The 23220-nt window shown below is 38.9% G+C and overlaps 1 protein-coding gene across 10 annotated transcripts in view; it reads left to right on the top strand.

Moving 5' to 3' along the window:
• Positions 1-23220, top strand: part of MTBP (MDM2 binding protein) — a 60625-nt gene that overhangs the window by 20312 nt on the left and 17093 nt on the right. For 9 of the 10 annotated variants that reach the window (XR_012157102.1, XR_012157100.1, XR_012157103.1 and 6 more), the window contains 7 exons: positions 1170-1242; positions 4162-4279; positions 7535-7708; positions 8806-8919; positions 9829-9993; positions 11525-11618; positions 13058-13213. Coding sequence is in view for 6 of the 10 variants with exons in the window: in XM_073330241.1 (XP_073186342.1) it covers positions 1170-1242; positions 4162-4279; positions 7535-7708; positions 8806-8919; positions 9829-9993; positions 11525-11618; positions 13058-13213 (894 nt within the window). In the remaining 4 variants the exon portion in view is untranslated. The remainder of the gene's footprint in view (positions 1-1169; positions 1243-4161; positions 4280-7534; positions 7709-8805; positions 8920-9828; positions 9994-11524; positions 11619-13057; positions 13214-23220) is intronic. The other variant, XM_073330239.1, reaches the window with a different exon arrangement.

Below are 23220 nucleotides of genomic sequence, written 5' to 3'. Positions count from 1 at the left end.
GTATATAGCTTATTCCAGTGTGTAGAGACACATTTACACAAAACTGGTATAAATTAAAGGGAATGGATAGCTAAGGAGCCCTTTGTCTTCTAGCACAGAAGTTAAAATATCCAGACCAGCACTTTCTGCAGTTGATACTGTCAGTCTGTTTCTAAAGCTGCCAATCAAATGCCTTTCAGAACTAAGAGGTGATGTTTTTATCCTACAGAAGGATATTCCATGTACCGTGAAATCACTAAACTTAAAAACAGAGAAATTGAGGAAGAGGAAGAGAATGCAAGAAGAAATATAATTGGGCCTCTCATTAAAGCCCCCAAGAAAGTACAAATATGACTGTAGTCAGAACACAAATACCCATCTTAAACTGAACCCATTCGTTATAATGAACAGCTTTCTCTGAAGGACCCACCAGGAACCATTCACTCACGTATGTTGAGCACACCAGAGAGGAAGAACATAAAAATACAAATCTAATCTCTTATCGAGGTCTGCGGGATATATTATTATACAGTTTAACCACTTTTCTTTAAGACCCCAGGAGTAAAGGTCTGTCAGCACCTCAAAGGATTGGATCCTAAATGATTATCTCAAAACTATCACCTGCTATTTTGGTGGTTGAGTGCAGAGTGAAAGATGGATCTCAGATTTTGTTCGACAGAACAACAACAACAAAAAATTAAAGAAAGAAACAGAAGAAGGCAACTCACCATCCAGGTGATATGAGTGCTGCTGGGGCCTGGAGTGCCTCAGTTATGACAATATATCTGTTGCTCTGTAGAAGTTACCAGAAATTCAGGCTTCAGCAGTAACATTTGATACGAGCTGATTAAAATCTTGATATATATAAAAATAATTAACTATCATAATGGTTAGAGATTCAATAAAGTATATAAAAAAATTGCTCCTACACGGTTACTTGGCAGCTTTCAATAAATATGCTGTATATCATAACATATATTTACAAAATGCCTGAGTTAGTATATTACCCCATCTGATAAAGAGAATTTATTCATTCTAATGCTTTGACAATAATGAGGACGGTGGTGGTTTAGTTTGTATTTAGGTGGATTAAAATGTTTCTTCGCGTAGAATATGATAATAAAATGATTTATAAAACAGCAACCAGTAAAACCATTTGAAGATATGGCTCCTTAAACTTTTCTATACAGGAACTTGGCCAGAAACAGTATCAATGAAAAGTCTACACTGCTTTTGGACCAGATTTCTTCTCTCTGTGAAAAGGTATATTTTTTTATCAACTTTGCAGCAATTTTTTTTCAAAATTATTTGTGCATAATCTGTTTCTGTGTACTTTTAATTTAACACCTGATCTCCAAGGAGCCTCCTCCAAAATTTTCTTCTAGGGCCAAAATCTGCCTTTTTTTTTTTTTTTTAGATGTCTGTGCTTTATAGTTTCCAAGAACAGAACTCCGATGCCCATTAAATTGTGAACTTCAGCTAAGTTTTGACCTCATAGCACATCTTGATACTCACTTTGAATCCCACTCATCCTCACTCCCATAGCTGTCTTGTCTGCTCATTTTCATAATTCAGTTTAACCCTTTAACAAAAATTACTGACCCCACCCTCTTTGGTTATTTTCTGTTCCCACAAACCTTTTTTAAGCCCCTTTACAACAAGAGCCCCCCCTTCCTTTCCCCTGCCGACCTTCATAAACACAAACAGCAGAGTACTCTGAGTAATTTTTTATGTTCTGCAGGGCAGTACGTTGCATAGATGCTATACTGTTGGGCCAGCCATATCTTCAGTGTATTTGCCATATTCATAGGTTTTAAGGCCACAAGGGACCATTAGTTCACCTATTCTGACCTCCTTTACGTCACAGGCCATTACATTTCACTAGTTACCTATATGTGGAGCACAGTTCATACAAGCTGATGTAGCGCTTCTAGTGTAGACCTGCCCAAAGTCACTGATTTCCTCGCAGTGTTGGACATTCTTGCCTCCTAGGGGAATAGGAATAAAAACTGGTGATAGCCTTATCCCTCCATTTCTCATGTTGAATGTTGGTGGTTAGAAATTTCCTCAACAGTGCATTCTAAATGCTGTTGAACAAGCCACTGTATTATCTTACCTCTTATTTCTCTAATGCAGAAAACAAGAAGGCATAGTGCATCATTTATTTTGCAGTCCTAGGCTGATGGAGACATTTTTATATTTTGCAGATCGTGATGGCAAGAAAAGCCGATATATTTTGAAAAACTGAGAACATTCTATAGTTTTCGTAGGACAGTGCTTTTTAACTCTTTGTTCAGATACAATAGTTCTTGCTTATTCTTGGTACCATACCTATGAATAATTATGCAGTAATGTTCATTTGAAAATGCTGTTTGCCTGAATTTTTAAGGCAATGTAGGTATGTTTACACAATGTTTCTGATGTTTTTAAAAGTAATCTACAGTAATCAGAACATTGGCTGCAGTGGGCAAATTGATATAATTATAGCAAGTTACTCATGTTACAGTGTGGAGTTGTGGTTCCATTATAAAGCCATATTTTTAAGTGTGTACAGTGTAGGTGTTGAAAACTGGCTCTGGTGTTCAGCTTGATATTTAGGATTTCTGCTAAGGAATGTATTTTCCTCAAACCCCTTCTTCATTTTCTATGACTAAACAGCTTAGTTGTTTTAAAAGTATACCTGTTCCAAAAAACAAACAAACCACAAGGTTTTTGGGCATTGGTATAACTCAGATAATTACGATGTGTAAAAATGGTATTTAGCAGACATGTCAATTATGTTTAGTAACTTTAGTTTTTCTTCATAATTTAAAAAAAGCTTTTAGAACATTTTATGCATACTTACTATGATAAACTAGAGATGCTCTGAAAATTGTGTGTAATTATCTGTACTAATTGAAAATGTTCTAAAAGTTTTATATGCAGTCTATTAAATACAGTACAATGCATATTTTAAAGAAGTACATCAGAAACTTGCTGAAAAATGTATTTTTCCTGATTCCGCAGCCTGAATGCTCAAGTAAATAAACATAGTTACTTCTGTCGTTCTCCTTATTACTAACATTTATTGTCCTGAGAGAGAAATATTGGCAGAAGCAACATCCAATATCTGAATTTATTGGAAAACAGAAAATATAAAAAAGATACGTCCTCTCTTGAGAATGGAGAGTAGCCCACTGTGGCTATTTATTGGAGTACACAATTAATTTCAGATTTTATTATTATATGGAGATATTGTTAGCCTTACCGGATTTAGGTTGAGTTGAGATTTGCAATTATAATGTGAATTAAATCTCTGTATCAGGTATGAAACAGAAAATACAGTATATGTGAATCCAGCAATACTCCATTTCTTAACTTTCCCTTGATTTTAAAAAGCTAACTTTTCACAGTTGGGAATGCTGCTTCTGCTTAACTCAACTCAGCATGATACCAATAGAGACAAGCCCTGTTTGACAGTGAACAAAAGAAGGAAGGAGTGTCTTTAATAGAAATGTACTTTAATGAGCCTCTAACCAATAGCTAAAGAAGAGGAAACCTTGAGCAGGTATACTCTAATCAGCTCATGCTACACGGTTTCAGCCAGTCACCAGCATGGATTAGGAGGGAATCCATCCCCTTCCACTCTTCCCCGTGTATTTTGGGACAGTTTTTTAAATCTCCTATCTCTGAAGCATCAGGGATGATCACAGCTGGAGATGGTACACTGGACAAGATGGGCCAGGGCTTTGAGGTGTTGCTGAACATTTGAGCATTCCCCCTCTCAGGTGCTTGGCTGGCCAGTTCTTGCTCTCTTGCTCAGGGTCTAACTGATTGCCAGAGCTGGAGTTGGGAAGGAATTTTCCCCCGGGTCAGATTGGCCGTGACCTTGGGGTTTTTTTGCCTTCCTCTGTAGCATGTGGGTGCGAGTCACTTGCCAGGTTTATCTAGGTATATCTCACATAATCATATCCCTGCCATTTTGGGGGCATCAAGATTGATTTACCTCAGTGCCCTCTATTCTCTGCCTGTGGGTCTCATTTACTTTGGTCTCATTTCCATTGTTGGGCTTAATGTGTGCGGGGTGGTGGCGGCCTGTGATGTTCAAAGAGGTCAGCCTAGATATTCTAGAGGTCCTTCCTGGCTTTGAACTCTATGACTATAGGAGTCATATTGAGAGCACTGTATTTGCTCTTTCTACAGGTAGGAGCCTTATTTGTTTTGCCTTGCAATGTAAGCAACATGTTGATTCCATCTCCTAGCCAGCTGAGTACAAAAAAATGGAAGGAATATATGGCCAAAAAACCAAAGGACATAACCAGTAAGTAATATATGTGTAGGGGTGTTGTGTTTATGTGTGCATCAGGAGTATATAATATAAGTAGGCTTGGCAGAATTTGATTTTTATTTTGTTATTATTTCAACAGATAATATCAATGTTTGTTTTTAAGCATTTTTTTCTGTTTTTTGTTGATTTAAATTTTCATAGTTCCAGGAAATTGCTGAGGAGGTCAGACAATAATTCTTAATGACAGTAGATATTGAGATTCAAAAAATTATAGCTTTTTAACCATTAAAACACAAATTGTCAACATTGCATATCAAAATATACAAAGTAAATATTCTTAAATTAAACTCCAAGTTCTCAAGCAGCATTTTTCTTTCTTTGCCTATCTGTAAATTTTGATTGTTATTGATTGAAATAGTTTTTTGTGTGTGTGGTAAAAATGGCATTTACCAATAAAAATCTAATCCTTTCAAGCCTAAGTATAAAGTTTTTATTAGCATGAATATAGAATAGTTGCATTACTTCGAAATGGAGCTGCACTGGGGCTAGCAACAGTGACAGAATCTCCATAACATACAAAAGGCCTTAGCTATTATAAATTCAGAGCAGAGAAAAATTAAAAATAACCTGTGCAAGTTTTGTGGTGGGTCCAGCCAGCCCTGGGATCAGGGGAATGTAAATGTGGCTTAAAGGTACCGTTGTGTGCTAGTCTTTAAGAGCTGGATCCTCAGCTGAATCTGATGTCTCTCCTTTCCTTTTTATTTTAAAAAGATGAAAGCCTCATTTTACAAACTAATTCAAGGCCATTGGTTTATGTTAACAGTGATATGATACACTTTAGTTAGCCAACAATGATGATAGCTGCAGAAGTTGTCAGGGATCATTGGTCAGTATAACTGAACAAGTTACTTATGCCCCAAGATTTTGACCATACTCTGTACAAATTTATAATTAGATTATCATGGGCTCTTTCCAGTCCACTCTCTCCATTGTGCTATACATTGTAAACATGGTCTCTTTCCTGAAGAGTTTATAGCCTAAGAAGACAAGTGACATAGGTTTATGGGAAGAGGCATATAATCAGATAATTCAGTACGCATATGCAGTTGTAGTCCTCAAAATATATGATAAATGAAGTGTCAACTATGCTCATCTGGCCTCTGCCTGTTATGTCAGAGGTGTATCTTGAGGAAGAGATTGAAGGAGGAAAGGCTAGTGGCGTTACAAATCTGTTAACGGAAGACATCCATCTATGTGGGGCAAGCATGGAATAGGCAAGGTGACATTTGCATGAGAAGCAGCCACATCTGCCCTTTTGTTGTCATTGGCAAAGAGGAGGATATATGGGGATAAATGACAGGGAGAGAGGAGCAGGATTGTGAAGGGCCTTGAAAGCGAGGGCAGGAAGCTTAATGCTGTGAAACGTGGGCTGGGCTGGGTGGGGAGGGGAGGAAGGGCAGATGTGATGTGATTATAGAGAAGATTAGCCATTGGATTTTCATTGATTGAAGTGACAGCACAGGTGAAACCACATGAGCACAGAAGAACATTCTCATATTGAAGGCTAGTATTCCTAATCTCCCAGCTCAAGTAGAAGTACACTGTATACCACTTTCTCCAAAGCCTGTGGCTAGCCTGTTTTGAGTAAATTGAATAGGTGCTGGTCCACAATCTCTTAATTATGTGAGAGAGGTACAATGCTTCATCAAGATTAAAATATAAAAGAAGACGTGAAAACACCTTTTCTTGACATCTCAAAATGAGAATAAGTGTCTGAGATGAAGAGAATACTGCGAGGTGGACATAAAGAGAATACATGGATGAATGGATGTCTTGAATGTAATGCTTGTGCAGCTATAGATACCAATTTGATTTCTCTCCCTAATTTAAATTAAAACTGTTCTAGAAAACATTAGAATATTTTATACAATATTAATACAGATTTGTTGAACTTTGACTGCTTAAATCTGTCTAAAATATTATTTTTTGAGACAGTGTTATAAATGCCTCAATACAAGAGGGATAACAAAGCTTGAAGGTGGTATTAAGTGATTTGATCTTTGAAGCTTAATACAGTATTCTGAAGTGCTCAATCTCTGAGCTTCTTGTGTTAGCAGACATCTGTCAATTTAATAGTTTGTATAAAACCTGAAAAAATAGTTTCTTCAAAGTTATTACTGTCAAGTTCACAGTGATAGATTTTATTCTAGTACAATCCATATGATCCATGCTTTTGTTAAGAAATAGAATGGAGTATTTTTCATATGCTTCACAGCAGACGTTTCTTGCTATCCTTATATGTTTAATAAAGAGTTTAAATATTTTAATTTATTAGGATAAATACCTGCTTTGTGAGTAGTATCTGCCTCATAATAAAAAGCATTTACAGAAATGTACATAGTTAATGAATAATCCTATTTTCTGACTTTTTGGGGGGGTGAGGGAGGAGGAGTAGTGAGGTGCCTAACACTTCACAACACATTTCTAAAAAATTAGGATTGTTTCAATCCAAATGTTCAAAGAAGGGTTTCCCACTAGCAAAGATTCCATCCACCACCACCATCTTTACAAATGTAGCAGACTAAGCATACAGTTTTGCTCCTGTTTTAGGATAGAACTAACTTTTCTGACTCATAACAAGGTAAGATTTAAGGTATTTATCTTCTCATTTAATAATAACTGAAATTTTATGGAGCACCTCTCATCCAAAGATCTCAAATGTACTTTACAAAGTTAATTATCAACTACATGCAGACATTGCCTCGTACATGGTGGCAGCAGCATTTAAATAACACACAACTATGTTATCCAGTAGTTCAAGACAGAAAGTAAAAAAACCAAACCCACCCTTATCCTGTTGAAATTAAAGTGATGTGTCAGGCACAATATGATAACCCAATTAGATGTTGTCAAGGATACCAGAATTAACCTTGCTAATATTGTAAAAAGTGCCTAGGATTTTTAATGACCACAAGTGGTCAATACCTCATATTTATCTCTTGTCCATAGGCATCATACTAGGATACAGGTTGAAAATTAATGTGAAAGAATCAGTGGCACATTTGGATTTGGTATTTGCACCTGATGCATTTAGAATATTTTAGAAGTCTCCCATCAAAATACTGAGCACATTTGATTCTGCTGGCTAATGTGATCTGATTCAATCTCAGCTGACAAGGCTAGAGGCCATGCAAGTGACACCATGTTAGAGTCTAGAAAATATTATGCTTATTTTAAAGACTTTTTTTTCTCAGAATGGTTCATGATTATCTGTTGGTATTTGCTTAGTTCCAGAAATTGAGCTAAAAGGAGAGTCCTGCCAATATTATTTCTTGGTACAAAGCAATGCCTTTGGAGGGTGTAAAGCAACTTTGATTCATTCAGCCAATCAGATCAATGGCACAGCCACTCTTGCTTTAATAAATGGAAAGCTACAGACAAGCACAGAAGAAACACAGTCAAGTAAGACTTAAACTCTGTTTTTTAAGGGTTTCTGGGGGGTTGGTGGAGGTGACTGACAATATATGCCGTTTATTTACAGTAATAAGGTGGGGAAAACTAAGGGGAATAGTTACATTTGATAACATATTTTTGTTTCAGCAATATACTTGTAAAAATTATTTAACATTGATGGAAAAGGTCAGAAGAACTAATAACTTTAAACTAAATCTTTAAGTTCAAGTTAAAATGTATGTGATTTCAATATATTCTATGAGAGATGCATAGCCCATCATTTGTGATACTTTCATTGCCACATGGAGCAAAGAGAGTGCTTTATTGTACAACTCCAGTTAAAATGAATACTTAAATCAGACTTGCAAAATTGTCATGAAAATTGACCAACCCAGCCGAAATTCTAGTTGCTTACCCTTGAGATGAAATTTTTTTATTTTCCCTAGGCAAATGGACAAGTCCAATTTTGCAAGGCTGACTTAGATGACATTCAGATAGAGGAAGTCTGTTCCCTTGTAATTAGAGGAAATGGAAACGGAATAGAATTGACTGCCTGATCGTAATAGTTTATCTTAGTCAGATGAAAAAGGTGGTGGGGGAAAACCCTAAAGTCCTTCCCAATATGTTATAGAAATTGGAAACAATGGGTTATGTTCAAACATCAAATGCAGTAGTCTGTTTACCTCCTATACATGTTAATTATATTAACTGCAATAACATATCAAGATTCAAAGTCTGACTTTAATGCATAACAGCATGGAAATTCAAAGCTAAGGATTAGGCAGATATTTCATCCAAACCGTGCTTATTTATTATAGCGTGTAATATGGAAAAAGATTGCCAAGCATGTGGAGACCTCCTTGGTAGTTGTGCACAATAAGGTGACTTCTGGGTGGATTTTCAGCCTTCGCTTTTAATTTCCTTGCTTTAAAGGATTCAGCCAAATACTAAATTCTAGCTATGGCTTTCTTAATATGAAATATATAGTAATGCATGTGTACTTGCGTCATACACAAGGATAGCTCCTTTAAGAAATAAACATGAGCTGGTGATTTCCTAAGTCATATGAGACATACCTAAGAATGGCTTTCTCATAATCCATACAGGCTTTTGTACTGCTGACTTCATCAGTTCTCTTCCACATTTCTATGGAGAGCAGATACTACAGAGAGAAAAGAAACTGGCTTATGTCCAAGCATTGGCCTTGAAGGAATGTCTCGGTAAGTAATGGAGAGAATATCAGATTAAATCACCACTGGATCTCAAATCGGTATTCAACAAATATATCTTCATTTTGAATTTTTAATGTGACTGTTTAATATATAAAGTCCCGGGAAGATAGTCTATGAAGAAGGAATAGAAACATTTAATATTGTTTGCAGTTAGGAAACAATTAGTAATACATCTGTGATGACTTGTTGCTATGTTTTTTTTAAACCATAGAGATGAAAGAGCGCTGATTTTTATTTTGGTGTTTGAGTCTATGTTTCATAAATATGTTGTGGAGAGCAACCAGGTTTTATTGCTGAAAAGATGATTTCAGAAAGAGACTATTGTGGGGATTCAGTATTCCGCTACTTTGTAGTTCTTTCTGTTAATCTCCAGTAGTGTTTCTTTCTCTCTCCCTCTCTCTCTTTTATTTTTTAATGGTGGAGGTTGAACGTCTATTAGAGATTCATGTTTATTGTAAGTGGGTGTATCATTGTAAACCGGACTGAAAGGTTTTTCTCTTTAAGTGCCTCAACTTTGGGTGAGTAAGGAACATTTTGTTTGTCCCTTGATATTTAATCTAGTTTCATTGATCGAGCAGATTTAATTAAATGAAAACGTACTTTGGAGAGACTGCAGTTTTAATAGCCCGATCATAATGTAAATGGTTTGCAGTTAACAGGATGTCAATAGACTGAAGGTAACTTTAGTCATAAAAAGCACTTGTGAAAATGATCTCTGAACTTCAGCCTTCCCAATGTTCCACATGTGCTAATGGAATAAACTAGTAACATGTCCCTAAAGTATACAGTATTGCATGTCTTGTCAACTAAATTCTCTCCCAACCAGGGTCCAATCTTTCCTAATTGCTTAGCAGCTTGAACAGTAATTTTTTCCCCTTTTTTCTTATTGTTTTGCAGAGAGGCGGGAATCAGGCAAGCAACCTTCAACAGTTTCTGCTGATGAGCTCAAAACCCTGTTAACACTTACTAGGGAACGTTTTTTAGAGTTGTATGACACCAGCCTTCCAAAAACTATTCTGCACAAAGCAATCAACAAAACTAGCCCCTACACAATGACTAGTGGTAGGCATCTGTATTAGAAAATTCACCACTATTTTATTGCGTTTGTTTTGTTTTTTGGAAAAGTATGTGCAAACAAGACTTCTTATTCACATATTGCAGTTACATTAAAATGAATGTTAAAGGAATTAATCCAGAAAGAGAGGAAAGTGGGAAATCCATAATATTTATTGTACATTCATATAACAATTATTCTCACCACTGGACTATTTACATCTTTTTGGGTATTGCTGACAATGATACTATGATTTCTGTATGATATTGAAAGCTCTTTATTGAATGAATGTGCATCTTATCATGTTCTTAAGATGTTTTTGTCCAACTTCACTACAAAACTGTTCATGTGTGAGAAGTAGTACAGTTTTTTTTTATATCACCTTTGTTTTTGTTTTTTTTCGCACTTTCATTGAAGAACTATGGTGGTATTCTATCCAAGTAGCCTTTTTTATATTTTTACCCCATTAATTCATCTGTTTAATTCACATGGAAGAATAAGTGCATACATCTGGGATTAGTGGGCATAGTACTAGAATAGCAAGATTATTCTACAGAAGACCCAGCACTTACCATATCGTATCACAACTTTAATAAAAAGCCTTTCCAGGTTCACAGCTGCTATTTATCTGTGGCATACCAAACACATATCTCTTCAGTCAGAAAATTGTTTGCAAGCAGCAATGATTTAGGCCCACAGCAGTAATATGCTGAATACAGTACATCATCTTCTTGAGTGATGATTTTAACACATGCAGATAGGGACTGTGAAATTTTTTTGTATGTGTGGAGACTTCTCTAGAAGCAACCACTAAACACACCACACACAAATGTGCAGGATTTCCTAGTCAGTATAAAACTGAACAAGATGTTCCCTTTTTGAATTATTTATCGAGTAGTGTTGCCAGCATCATATATTTAGGTAATATCTTCTTTGTAGACATTACAAAATTGTTCTGTCTTTGCTCCACATGAATTTTAATATGATATAATTCAGTGGAGTCACAGATAACTCCAGTGTGATTGTCATGTGCTATCCGAACACTGTATTACCATGTCTGCACCATAACCTTTCCTCGTTACAACGCAATGTGTATTGCTACAACATGATGATGAAAATATCAGTCTCAGGTTTGAGTCCCCAGGATTATTTGGGGACTCAATTTATTACTGTGTGCTCTCTCTTTCTTCCTTTCTTGACCACTAGGAAGAATCTTCATGACCTGGTACATTTCCTCAGTACTCTTCATGCTGCCCTAGATGTGCCTGGCAATGTGGAGTGTGCTACTGTGAATGGCTCTGTATTTCCCTCCACAAAGCAGAGCATATGGATGTTCAGTTAGAGCCATGTATTCTATGACAGCCTCTCTTGGTGCCTTAAAGACTTGCCAAGAGGCTCTAGAGCCACAGTTTGAGTATCCTCCTGTTAGTACTAATAAACCCGGCTCTTTTGATTGAAGATAAATGGCATCCGATTTATTAAGTGTCAGCTGACAGTAATAGCTTTGGTATTAATCTAACTCTGTTTTTTTTCTCTCAGAATCTGAATTAATAGGGCCCAATCCTTTGGAGTGGCCAGAAAGAAATGTTCTTCAGAACTTGGAAAATTTTGAAAAAATTAAACAAAAAATGAGGTAATGGTAAATACTGTGTATTTTTTAAACAGATGACATTAAAGATCATTCTACAAGATCTGTGAATGCTGACAGAGGTTTTGTAAATCTCATAAAATATGTTTAAGGGTCCTGCAGAACTGAGGAGAGGAGGGAAATTTATGTAAGTTTGAAACTGGGTCCCTGATCCACTGCCATTTTGAAAAGGTATTGCAGAGGTGTTTCAGTATTTATGAGTGGGTGTTGTTATGTAGCCTTTTGATAGAGCACAGTTCTAAGTTTGTGAAGTTCCACTAGGCACCATTGGGTGGGTAAAAGATAAAGGTCATATCCACTCTAGGAACTGGTGCATAATGGCGTCAAATTTGCGCACCCAGTGGCACAAGTTGTAATGTAAACACAGTGGAGCAGTTTTTGCCACTATATCCCAATATAGATGCACCATTAATCTTTTTGTGTTGCTTCATTTAGAGCCAGGGTCATAACATTTTAAAAGCATAAGAGAATTAATGGAGGTTTGAAAAATGTTCATTATTTAGACTTGGGTTCAAATGCTGCTCCTTTGGGTCTTTTACGGCCTCATGTAATTAGGTATTTAACTCATTCTTATAATTTGTTTCATTTCACCCTAACTCCCAATTGCTTTTTCTAGGTCTTTGTTCTATTGTGGATCTTTAACATTTTACTGGATAAGCGTACAATCAATTTGAATTATCATGGGTTGCTTTTTTCTTTCAATTTACAAAGTCCCAGGGTGGCCTGGCCTACATCAGGGTGTTGGGAGGAATGTCTCACTTGCAGCCTCGGCTTAGATCTATGCTTTCCTGTGCCTTTTTCAAAATGCTGTCCTTGCCTCTCAAAACAGATAAGATTATCTTTCTGCTAATCATAGCTTTTGACAGGTATCTCAAGGACCTTTCCATCTCTTAGATTCAGTGAATGTCGCTCAAGTCCTAGATGAAATACATTTATTTTATCCTATTTCCCATTGGTGAATTTTACTTTTCCTAAAGTAGTATGGCAAAGGTTCTCAGTATTAGAAGAGGAGACAGTTTGCTGTCCTTGAATTAGGTGCATTGAAAGAATTACGAGGGGCAGGTTGTACAATACTTTCCCTTTAGTTCTTACCTTTAACTATGCTATAAATCTCTCTTTCATGAGAATTAAATTAATCTTCAAATATATAAAATTTGCTCACAGGCTGGAGAATCTGAATGTCTGCTTTCCATCCCAGTGTTAAATTTCTCAACTAAACTGTAAAATCTTGATGATAATTTATATTGGGAAGACTGGTAGAGCCTTGGCATTGAAACCATTTTATTATGAGGTTTTCAATAAATATTTTGAAATGCTAATTCCAGTAGTGTTACACTGGAGATAAACCATTTTTAATTGCTCCAAACTAACAGTGCCTCTTGGCAGGACAGATTTACTTTATTGTTTGGTTTTTTTTTCTCCAGAGTTTCTATGTTGGCGCATTCCTCTGAGCAATTACTGGGCCATAAAGATGGTCAGAGGGAATCTCTGACATTGCTGGATGCTAAAGAGCTACTGAAATATTTCACTCCAGAGGGGTTACCTATTGGGGATCTTCAGCCATTACAAATTCAAAAGAGGTAAGCTCTCAGAATGCACAAAACCTCAGGGCCAAATTCAGAACTGATGTAAGCAGGCACTACTGACGATTCCATTGCTGGGAATGAATTTGGCCCTCAGAATCTCCTGCTCACAGTTGTGTAAATGATCATTTATATTGTGCGTGATGATGGAGAGTAGGCTTTGACTATGTCAGAGCTGTCCCAAATAAACACCAATGATTAACCTAAGTAGCTTTTCCATTGCAGTTGAAAATATGAGGGGTTTTAAATCTTATCCCTTGCAGATGGGTCAGAGCCACATGTTTCCTAGCATCTGACAGAGAGCACTTGGTGGATAGGAACAGGGAGACTGTAGCATTTGTAGGGGACAGCATCATAGTGTCGGTGGAGGCGAGAAAGGGGTAAGCAAGGTGAAAAACTTGTGAGGACTATAATGATGGGAGCCATACAAGATAATACTTAGCTCATATATAGCACTCTTCTTGCATAGACTCCAAAGCACTTTACAAAGGAAAAGGGAAAAATCCTGCCCAGTTTACAGATGGGGAAGCAAAGGCACAGAGAGGTGAAGTGACCTGCCTACGGTCACACAGCAGGCCAGTGGCAGAGTCGGGATTAGAAACCAAATCTTCTGAGTCCTAGGCAGCCTCTGATCACTGGAGACAGCTGCCTCATGGACAGTGATGGGGCAGAAGGCACATGAAGGGGGCACATGAGAGCAAAGATATCAGTAGGGGCAATATTATAAAGGGTCTTGTATGGGAGGATCATCAAATCTAATGCAGAACAAATTACAAGACAAGGGTGGGAGGCAACTGGGTATTGGTGAAGAAGAGCCAAAGTGGTGATTGGAAACCACAGTGTTTGGTAAAAATCAAGTCAAGAGTGACTGAGACAATGAGTGGAGAGGTCAGATCAATATTGGAGCTTGATAATTAAACCTGTTTTCTCCATGGAATGTGGTGTTGTACATTCAATTGAGTTACTCTGGGTTCCCGCCCCTCACTCCCTTTTAAACACAATTCAGTTCACAAAAGGATACTGATACTCGGCGCTTGCATCATTATCACTGCAGAATTGTTATAAGAATATACCAGCTCAAGTACAAAAATCTACGTGTCCGCTCTGTACCATAATGATTGGTAAAGAAAAAAATATTTACTCCAAACAAATTACTTTCCCCAAAAGAATGGGCAAGTAGAATTTTGCAAGACTGATTTAAATGGCACTTCACTTATTTCAAGTGCATTGCAAACATTAATTCTCTCTGAGGTAGTTCCACAGATCCTCAGTGTGAGTTGTCATCTGCCTGTATTTAGGGGGCAGAATCAGATCTGACTGGAGGGCTGATGAGGGAGTAGCCCCCACCTTCGGAAGACCCCATCAGTTTTATTCTGCCTCCTGTAGCTACTGGCAGAGCGGTAAAATCCAGCATCTAATGTGTGAGAGAGAACTTTTGTTAATAAGTCATTTGGATAGCATTTGGTCTAATTTGGACATATTGGATTCCCTAAAAAAAGGGTGGGGGGGCTTGAAGAGGCACTTTGTCTCCTCTTTGGAGTTATGACAGCAACTTCCCCCTTCCTGCCCCCAGTGCTCAGGTAATAGGCTAGGAGGATGGCGGAGAAGGGCCCAAAGAAGAGTGGATTAAGGCAGTGTTCCTCTTGCTACGTACCCCTTCCAGAGCATGTAAAAGTAGAGGTTTGTGCTTTGTGCACTCCATCCTTCTCATTGGCTGGGACCAGGAGGGGTTCGCTTTGACTCCCTTCTCTGACCTAAGAGCCTGTTCTGTAGGAGTTCTCCACCAGCAGCCTGGCCACAGCTGCATTGAAGGATAGAGGAAAATGAAAAGAGCCATAGGACCACCGGAGGTGGTTGCATCAAAGGACAGCAGCCCGGCTTGGGGAAACCATAATCAGAGCAGCCAGGTCTCGATCTCTTAGCCCAAAGGGAGAAAAAGTGAATCTGCCCCTAAGGAAGACATCCCCTCTTGGGCTAAGGAGCTCCTTAATTTGTTGCATCTTCCCATCAGAGGCCACCATCTTGTGAGCCTCAGGCAGCAGCTACCATGTTCCCTGACAGATATTCTGTCTGCTCTCAAAAGGGCAGGATTAAAAAGATGCCTGTTAGTAGAGAAGTTTGCAAGACCCCTTATCTGACTCAGGTTCCCAATCCCCACATCCCCTCTGTTGGCTGCAGGATGACTTTCCCAGACGACCTGCTCAGAGCAAGAAGAAAATAAAACAGAATAACCAAAAAGGATTCTATGCACTACTGTACTGTTATTTAGTCTTGGGGAAGCTCTATAGCAGAAAATCCCTTCTGATCCAAGGTTGCCAGCTACAGCAGCTTCCAGTGTAACATATTTGGGGAGGCCTCTGTGATGGAACACTTCTCTATTCCTCTGATTGCCTATGAAGTTGGAAAGGGTGCAAAAATGTCTGGGCTAACCAGACCCTTCTTATGCTGCAGTTGGCCATGACACGCCTGCCAGGCAAAATGGAACCCAGATCAGTGCTTTTGATCATGCCTCGTACAACTTGTTGAGAAGGAGAGCAGCCCAGACATGCAGAAATAAATAGGTGTGAAGGGGCCACTTGGCCAACCACTTATTTCTGACTAATTTATTCTGCCTGCTTTAACAGGTGTGAGTCAGCCCTTAAGGAAATCTGCTTGCTCACCTTTGGATTCAGTGAGACAACATGTCTATGTCATGTGGCTTTTCTGTAGCACTGCTTGCCTCATTAAGGAATCCCTTTGAGGAAAAAGGGCTGTGCCATCTGGCAATTATTTTAGCACTGCTTGGCTGACTAAGGGATCCAATGACAGGCCAAATCATGTTAGTGGCTTCTAAATATTTCAGGTCAATTATTTGGGCAGCCATTTGATCAAGTGGTGGTGAAGTCCTCAGATAAAGCAAATCAGTCCTTACAGAACATTTCTAATTCCAAATCTGGGAAAAGGAATAGCTGGCTGCCTTACAGGCCTAAGTATCCTTTTCTGGCTACAGCAAAAGCAGATGGAACAAGTCTAAATCCAGAAAGTGAAGAGACCAGTCTTCCCACAATGCAAATTTCAACACTAGAAACAATGCCTGACTGCAATGAGGAGAGGTCTGATGATCAGATCAGTGACTGCTCTTGAGGATATCCGTAAGCACTTTGAGTGTTCTAGGGATGATTGTGTCCTGCATAGGAATAATGCCTTGGGCAAGAATGCACATGAGGATTTTCCAGGGCTTCCTGCTGCCCCTTCCCTGCCATTTTCTGATTTCTCCCCCCCCCCCCCCCCCCATCCTGGAAAGTGAACATTCCATCACTTGAAATCCATGAATTGGTGGATGAGTGTGGAGAGGTTGCAGGTAGGGATTGACATGGCAGAGAGAGATATGTCATAACAACAGACATGGATTTGGGAGCATTCTTCAAGAAGTCAGTGACTCAACGGACATGATGTTTCTTGCAGCAAAAGAAAAAGCATTAACATTTTGAGTATTGAGGGCAATAAAGCATGCTCTTCAAAAGCTGGGCCTCGCATTGCTGAAAGATCATAACCTTATAGTGAGGGACAGTAAATCAGTGGTGGCATACGTAAACCATCAGGGGGTTTGAGATGAAGGGATCTACAGAAGGAAGCAGCGTTATTGATACAGTGAGCGGACTCTCCGCTATTATCAGGGTCCGCTATTATCAGGGCATTAGCAATACAAAGACGATTGGCTGAATGGAAGGACTGTCAGGCAGGAAGAATGGAGTCTTCACAGTGAAGTCTTCTGATTGATTACTGACATTTTCCAAATTCTGATTCTGGATCTTTTTGTATCCAAGGCAAACTAAAAAGCTCTCCAGTACTTTTCAAGGAGGAGAAAGCCAGAAGCCCTAAGCATAGATACCCGGCTGCTCAAATGCTAAAAGGGATTACTTTATGCTTTTCCCCCAGTGCCCATCATCACCACAGCAATACAGAAAATCAGGAAGGAGGAAGCAGAAGTGATCTTAGTGGCTCCCTATTGGCCCAGGCGGCCTTCGTTTCCCAACCTGATGAACATGTCAGTGTAGCCACCATTTTTCCTGAATCTGGGGCCAGGTGTGTTATCCCAGGGACCAGTTCTTCATCAAGATCCAAGTAAATTACATCTACTGGTCTGGCATTTGAAAATAAATTTTTGAAACAAAGGGGTTACTTTTCTGTCTTGTCTGAATTGTGTTGGCAAAGGATTTGGTCTAAGTTCAAAGCTTGGTGCAGAGTGAGACATATTCAGCATCATGTAGCCAAAGTGTCTTATGCTGTGGAATTTTTACAAGATGGTTCTGATCTCAGGTTGCGGGCTAATATCTTGAAAGTGCACGTTTCTGCACTGTCAGCAATTTTGAGTGTATCGAGAAAGTCTTCCTGTTCCTATCATACAGACATTTTGTCACTTAATTGGAGCAGTTCAGCTATTGCATCCTCTAAGGTGCATACAGCTCTGAGTTGGGATTTGAAAATTGTGCTCAATGCCTTACCATAGGTGTTTTTTGAACCTATGAAATTGGTTTCACTGTATCTATCAAAACAACCGTTTGGGTCACTATCACTTCGGCAACAAGGGTGTCCGAGTTGGGAGCTTTTTCAAGTGATCCATTCTGTTGCATCTTCCACAGTGATAAAATAGTTTTGGAAAACTGTACTCCACAAGTGAATGTGATTATTCGTTGAGCACAAGAGATCATCTTCCTTTTTGTCCACCTCCTCCTTGCCCAAAGGAGAAAGTATTGCATTTGTTGGATGTAAGGTGAGCTTTAAAGATTTATCTGAAGAGAGTTGAGAGCTTAAGAAAAACAGGTTTGCTGATCTTGTTTCATCTAAGGAAAAGAGCTGCTAAGACCTACACATCATCAGTCTCATGGTGGATATAGTGGTGCATTGCTGAGGAATATAGAGCAAAAAGACGCAATCCTCCAGTGAGTACAAGAACTCTCACAGTACAAACAGTGTGGCATCACAATGTGAGAAGGGACAGGCCATTTATGTGGAAATCTGTTGGCTATCCCTGCGTACATTTACGAAGTTTTACAAGATAAATACTTGGTCTTCAGCCAATTTAGCCTTTGGCAATTGGGTACTGCATGCTGTGGTGATTCCTTAGAGTATGGGAATCCTTTTTCTCAGTGATGGTATTTTGTTGCCTCCTTATGAATTTTGTCACTGCTGAGAAAATCCTGCCCTGAGAATCTGTGGACCTCGCCTTGAGAGAGACGGGGAGACCTGTGGCTGCTTATCTGAAAATTTTCCTTTTTTTGGCTGGATAGTCCACAGATCCAGCCCTCCCTGAAAATTCATTAAGCAAGATCTGCTATCTTTATGGTTAATTTTAACTACTGCAGAGAACTTTTTCTTGTTTTGTGTCTTGTCGTGTGTGTGTGTGTGTGTATACACATTTAAAAAGTGTATATTTTTTATATATAGGTGGTGATATAAGATGAGGAATTTGTTCTTTGTTTGATAGCCCCTTTTGACTCTGGACTAACTTTGCAAGCATCTAGAAACTGAGAGGGTCTTCAGAAGCTGTCCAGTGAGCTTTAATTCTTTCCCTTACAGCTACAGACAAGTGATGACCCACACTGAGGGTTATCAGATACATAGAAGAACTCAATATGAGGGGGAAGAGTCACCACAGCTTTTGTGAAGGGCAGTCATGCTTCACCGATCTATTAGAACTCTGACAGTGTGGTCAAGTATGGAAAAGGGTGATTCACTTGATACAGTGTACTGGGACTTTCAGAAAACTTTTCACAAGATCCCTTACCAAAGGCTCTTAAGTAAAGTAAGCAATCATGGGATAAGAGGGAAGGTTCTCTCATAGATCAGTAACTGGTTAAAAGACAGGAAACAAAGAGTAGGGATAAATTGTCAATTTTCACAATGGATGGGTCCCCCAAGGATCTGTACTGGGACCTGTGTTATTCAATATATTCATAAATGAACTAGAAAAAGTGATGAACAGTAGGGTAGCAAAATTTACAGATGATACAAAATTACTCAAGATAGTTAAGTCCACTGCTGACTGTGAAGAGCTACAAAGGGTTCTCACTAAACTGGGCGACTGGATGACAAGATTGCAGATGAAATTCGATGCTGACAAGTGCAAAGTAATGCACATTGGAAAAAAGAATCCCAACTATACATACAGAATGGTGGGGTCTAAATTAGCTGTTACCATTCAGGAAAGATCTTGGAGTCATCATGGATTGTTCTCTGAAAACTTCTGCTCAATGTGCAGCAATAGTCAAGAAAGCTAACAGTATGTTAGGAATCATTAGGAAAGCGATAGATAATGAGACAGAAAATATCATAATGCCACTATATAAATGCATGATATGCTCACACCTTGAATACTGCGTGCAGTTCTGCTCTCCCGATCACAAAAAAGATATATTAGAATTGGAAAAGGTGCAAAGATGGCAACGAAAATGATTAGGGGTATGGAACAGCTTCCATATGAGAAGATATTAAAAAGACTGGGACTGTTCAGTTTAGAAAAGGGATGACGAAGGGATGGGGGGATATGATGGAGGTCTATAAAATCATGAATGGTGTGGAGAAAGTGAATATGGAAGTGTTATTTAGCCCTTCATGTAACGCAAGAACTAGGGGTCACTCAATGAAATTAATAGTCTTTTCCTTTATATAGCTTGGGCCTTTGATCTTGTCCTCATGTAACAGGTGACCAGCAGACAATGGCTCACTCCTCATGGCATAGCTTCCAAAGGCTGGGTTTTTGCATAATCGGAGGTAGGGAATTTGCATTCACTTCCCACTAGATATTTCTCAGGAAGACCACTTAACACATTTTTGTTCCAGTAGTCCATTCTTGTCTTGCACATTGTTCAATATAGTCTTTTGAATCCCCATCTGTCGCATTTTCTCCCCCCGTCCCCCACCCCTCCCGGCCCCTATTCCTTGAGAGGTTACATACAATCCTGGCCCATAATAATACATACACCATTTATTTAACAAATGGGAGGGGGGGGGGGTCAGTAAGGTCTCCCAAGGATATGGCAGGAAATTGTCATAGCTGTCGCCATGTATAACATTATAAAATTGTTTATGAAAGCAGAGTGTTCTGTGGCATTGGGGTAAACTGCTGGAAAAGCAGTTTTAGAACTGCTGTATTCAGGAAACTAATTTAAAGATGTGCTGATTGCACACAAGTGGTAGACAATTTAAAACAAAGACTAGCCATAACAATGAGAGACTTTTACAAAATTTTTAGTTAATCAATGCAGATGTCTCCAGGATCTTGGCTAAATTACAAATAAAACTGCGTCATTCCAATTAAGTGTGTGTGAGAGAGAAGTGAATAATTTGTTCATTACAAGAGTTCTTTTAATCACCAATTTTGAGAAACCTCCAGAGTTGCTTTATAGCCATGGAGTATTTTGATTCGCTTGAATGGCTTGCTTTGAATCACACTTCAATAAACCCTGAATTTGAAGGGATTTTTCTCCAGCTCACTCGTAGTAATAAGTTGTAGAATCCAAAGGGTTGTGATCAAACTTTGTCTTGAAGTGCTTTTACCGTAACTAGAAAATCTTAGAGCATTACAAGAGAATTTGGGTAACTGTGGGAAGTGCAAAACAAATGCAAGAGGTCTAAGATACTAGAGCAGGACTGGGTAAGCTTCTTGGCCAGAGGGATGAAAGATCTGATAATGGCATATACTGAATATCCCCATCCCATTCAGTCCCAAAGAGAGAGAGAGAGTGGAGGCACAGCAGTGGAGATTTTCCAAAACACCCTCTCCCGCCACCCTCAATTTGGATAAAATGTGAAACATGCAAGATTGACTGAGAACCTCTGTCTACACCAAGCTTTCCTGTATCATCATGCCAGTGTGCTTGAGTCTTGATCTGGTGAGCAGTGACACGGGCTTTTCTGCTGAGATGGTCAACAAAGGTGGCATTTGTAAATGTTGTTTGAAGTTTTGGACACTGGGGGCTGACCTGATCCACTGAAGTGAATAGAAGTCTGGTGACTCTGAGGAGTTGGATCAGGCTATTGCCTGCTAAGAGCTGCACTGAATGGCTTTGTTTCACATTCACTGATGACCAGCCATCCGATCGTAATGAGCTTTTGCCACCACCAATAAGGATTGAATTTGACTAGCTGACCAGGCAGTTCTGTGCTCTTGCTTAACCAAAACTATAAAGTCTCCACCATGCAGCACATTCTAGCTTTAAAAAAAACAGAAACAAAACTAATAGGTTAATAAGTACATATTTAACATTTTAGCTTAGATTTTTCTTGCTCTTTAGTTTTCTCGTGTCGTCTTTTTCTCTTGTTTCCCCCTTTCCCCCCTCCTTTTCTTTCTCCTCTATTATGTCATCAATTCCTCATCTGTAAAATGGAGATAATGGAACAACAAACAAAACTTTTCATTTTGAAAATGGCAAACTTTTGAGTCGTGACAACCATCACAACTGACCCTTTCTGTAAACTCTTTTGGTTTTGACAAATTGGTATTTTTCCAACAAAAGAACAGTTAATTGGAAAATTACTGACCAGTTCTAGCTCTAATCACTAAACTTTTCTCTCTCTTGGAGCACAGTGCAGCAAAACCTTATGCAGGAAATCATAGAATCATAGAATATCAGGGTTGGAAGGGACCTCAGGAGGTCATCTAGTCCAACCCCCTGCTCAAAAGCAGGACCAATCCCCAATTAAATCATCCCAGCCAGGGCTTTGTCAAGCCTGACCTTAAAAACTTCTAAGGAAGGAGATTCCACCACCTCCCTAGGCAATGCATTCCAGTGTTTCACCACCCTCCTAGTGAAAAAGTTTTTCCTAATATCCAACCTAAACCTCCCCCACTGCAACTTGAAATGCAAGTGGCAGGAATGGTTTGAAGTGTACCCAGTCCTCCTGTGATAGCTAGTACTTACAAAATGCTGCTCATCTATAGGTCTGAGTGCATGCAAAGTAGGTAAGTGTCATCTCAGATGATGAACTGATTTAGGGAGAGGTTGTGAGTTGCTCACGGTCACAGAGAGCAAAGTTAGTGGATGAGCCAAGAATAGAACCCATATTTCCTGTCTTCCTGTCCTGTGCCCTGTCCACAGGGCCCCACTGCCTCCATGAACTTCTCCAATATTTACATTCTTTCCTGTATTAGAAGAAAATGAGACAGATGGGAGATATGGAGTGGATCGGTGTGGGCAACCATGGGTGTGCAAATAATAGACCTCAAAAAAACGAATGTAACTGGAATTTACTTATTGATCCTTTTATTTATTTATTTATGTATAAACAAAATCTTTTCCCATCTAGATTTAAATTAAAAAATTTTGTGTGTTTCTTATTGAATTGCATTGCAGTATACACAGCATCAATCATGAAAGGCTTTTTTTCCCACCTATATGTATTTTGTGTGTGTATAGGGCTTGCTGACTTTCCAACTGAGGAAACCTTTTCCTCCTCAGATGCCCTCTGGCTTTGGGACTCTGTGCCACGCAGATGAACTGGCTCGAAGGTGGATTTACAGTTGTGTATGGCTCAGAAAATTGCAAAGTAGTTCCCATCTTTTAAGCTTTGCTTCATCTCAAGATGCCTGCTTGATTATTGCACTGGGATGTCCTTCAGGATATGAATATAGAATTCTGATGCCAGTTTGCAGTGAAAACTTAATGTGTATACACAGGTTGTGTGTCCTTGTTGGATATTTTATTCCTGCTATGTGGCTAGATGATGAAGTTCAGGGCATAATTTAATACTGAAAGAATTTCTATTTACAAGCTTAAAAAAAACCCCAAACCTTGAAAGTTTAATACGTAGGAAAGTAATGATAAACAACATATGCTTCTGTACAAATGTGCTGGAAAGACTGTAGGGGCTACTGAGAGACAAGACAATGAAACTCAATGAGAGATGAAGTTGGTATTACTAAGTACTTAATAGGATCTTCAGTAAAATGTCACAGATTGGGGAGGAAGCAACTTCTTGCCTCTGGGATAAGTAACTTATGTAGTTTAGTGGAAGGCCATCTA

This window comes from Lepidochelys kempii, chromosome 2 (assembly GCF_965140265.1).
Source record: "Lepidochelys kempii isolate rLepKem1 chromosome 2, rLepKem1.hap2, whole genome shotgun sequence".
NCBI classification, from domain to species: Eukaryota; Metazoa; Chordata; order Testudines; family Cheloniidae; genus Lepidochelys; species Lepidochelys kempii.
This window is presented reverse-complemented; position numbering and strand designations above follow the sequence as displayed.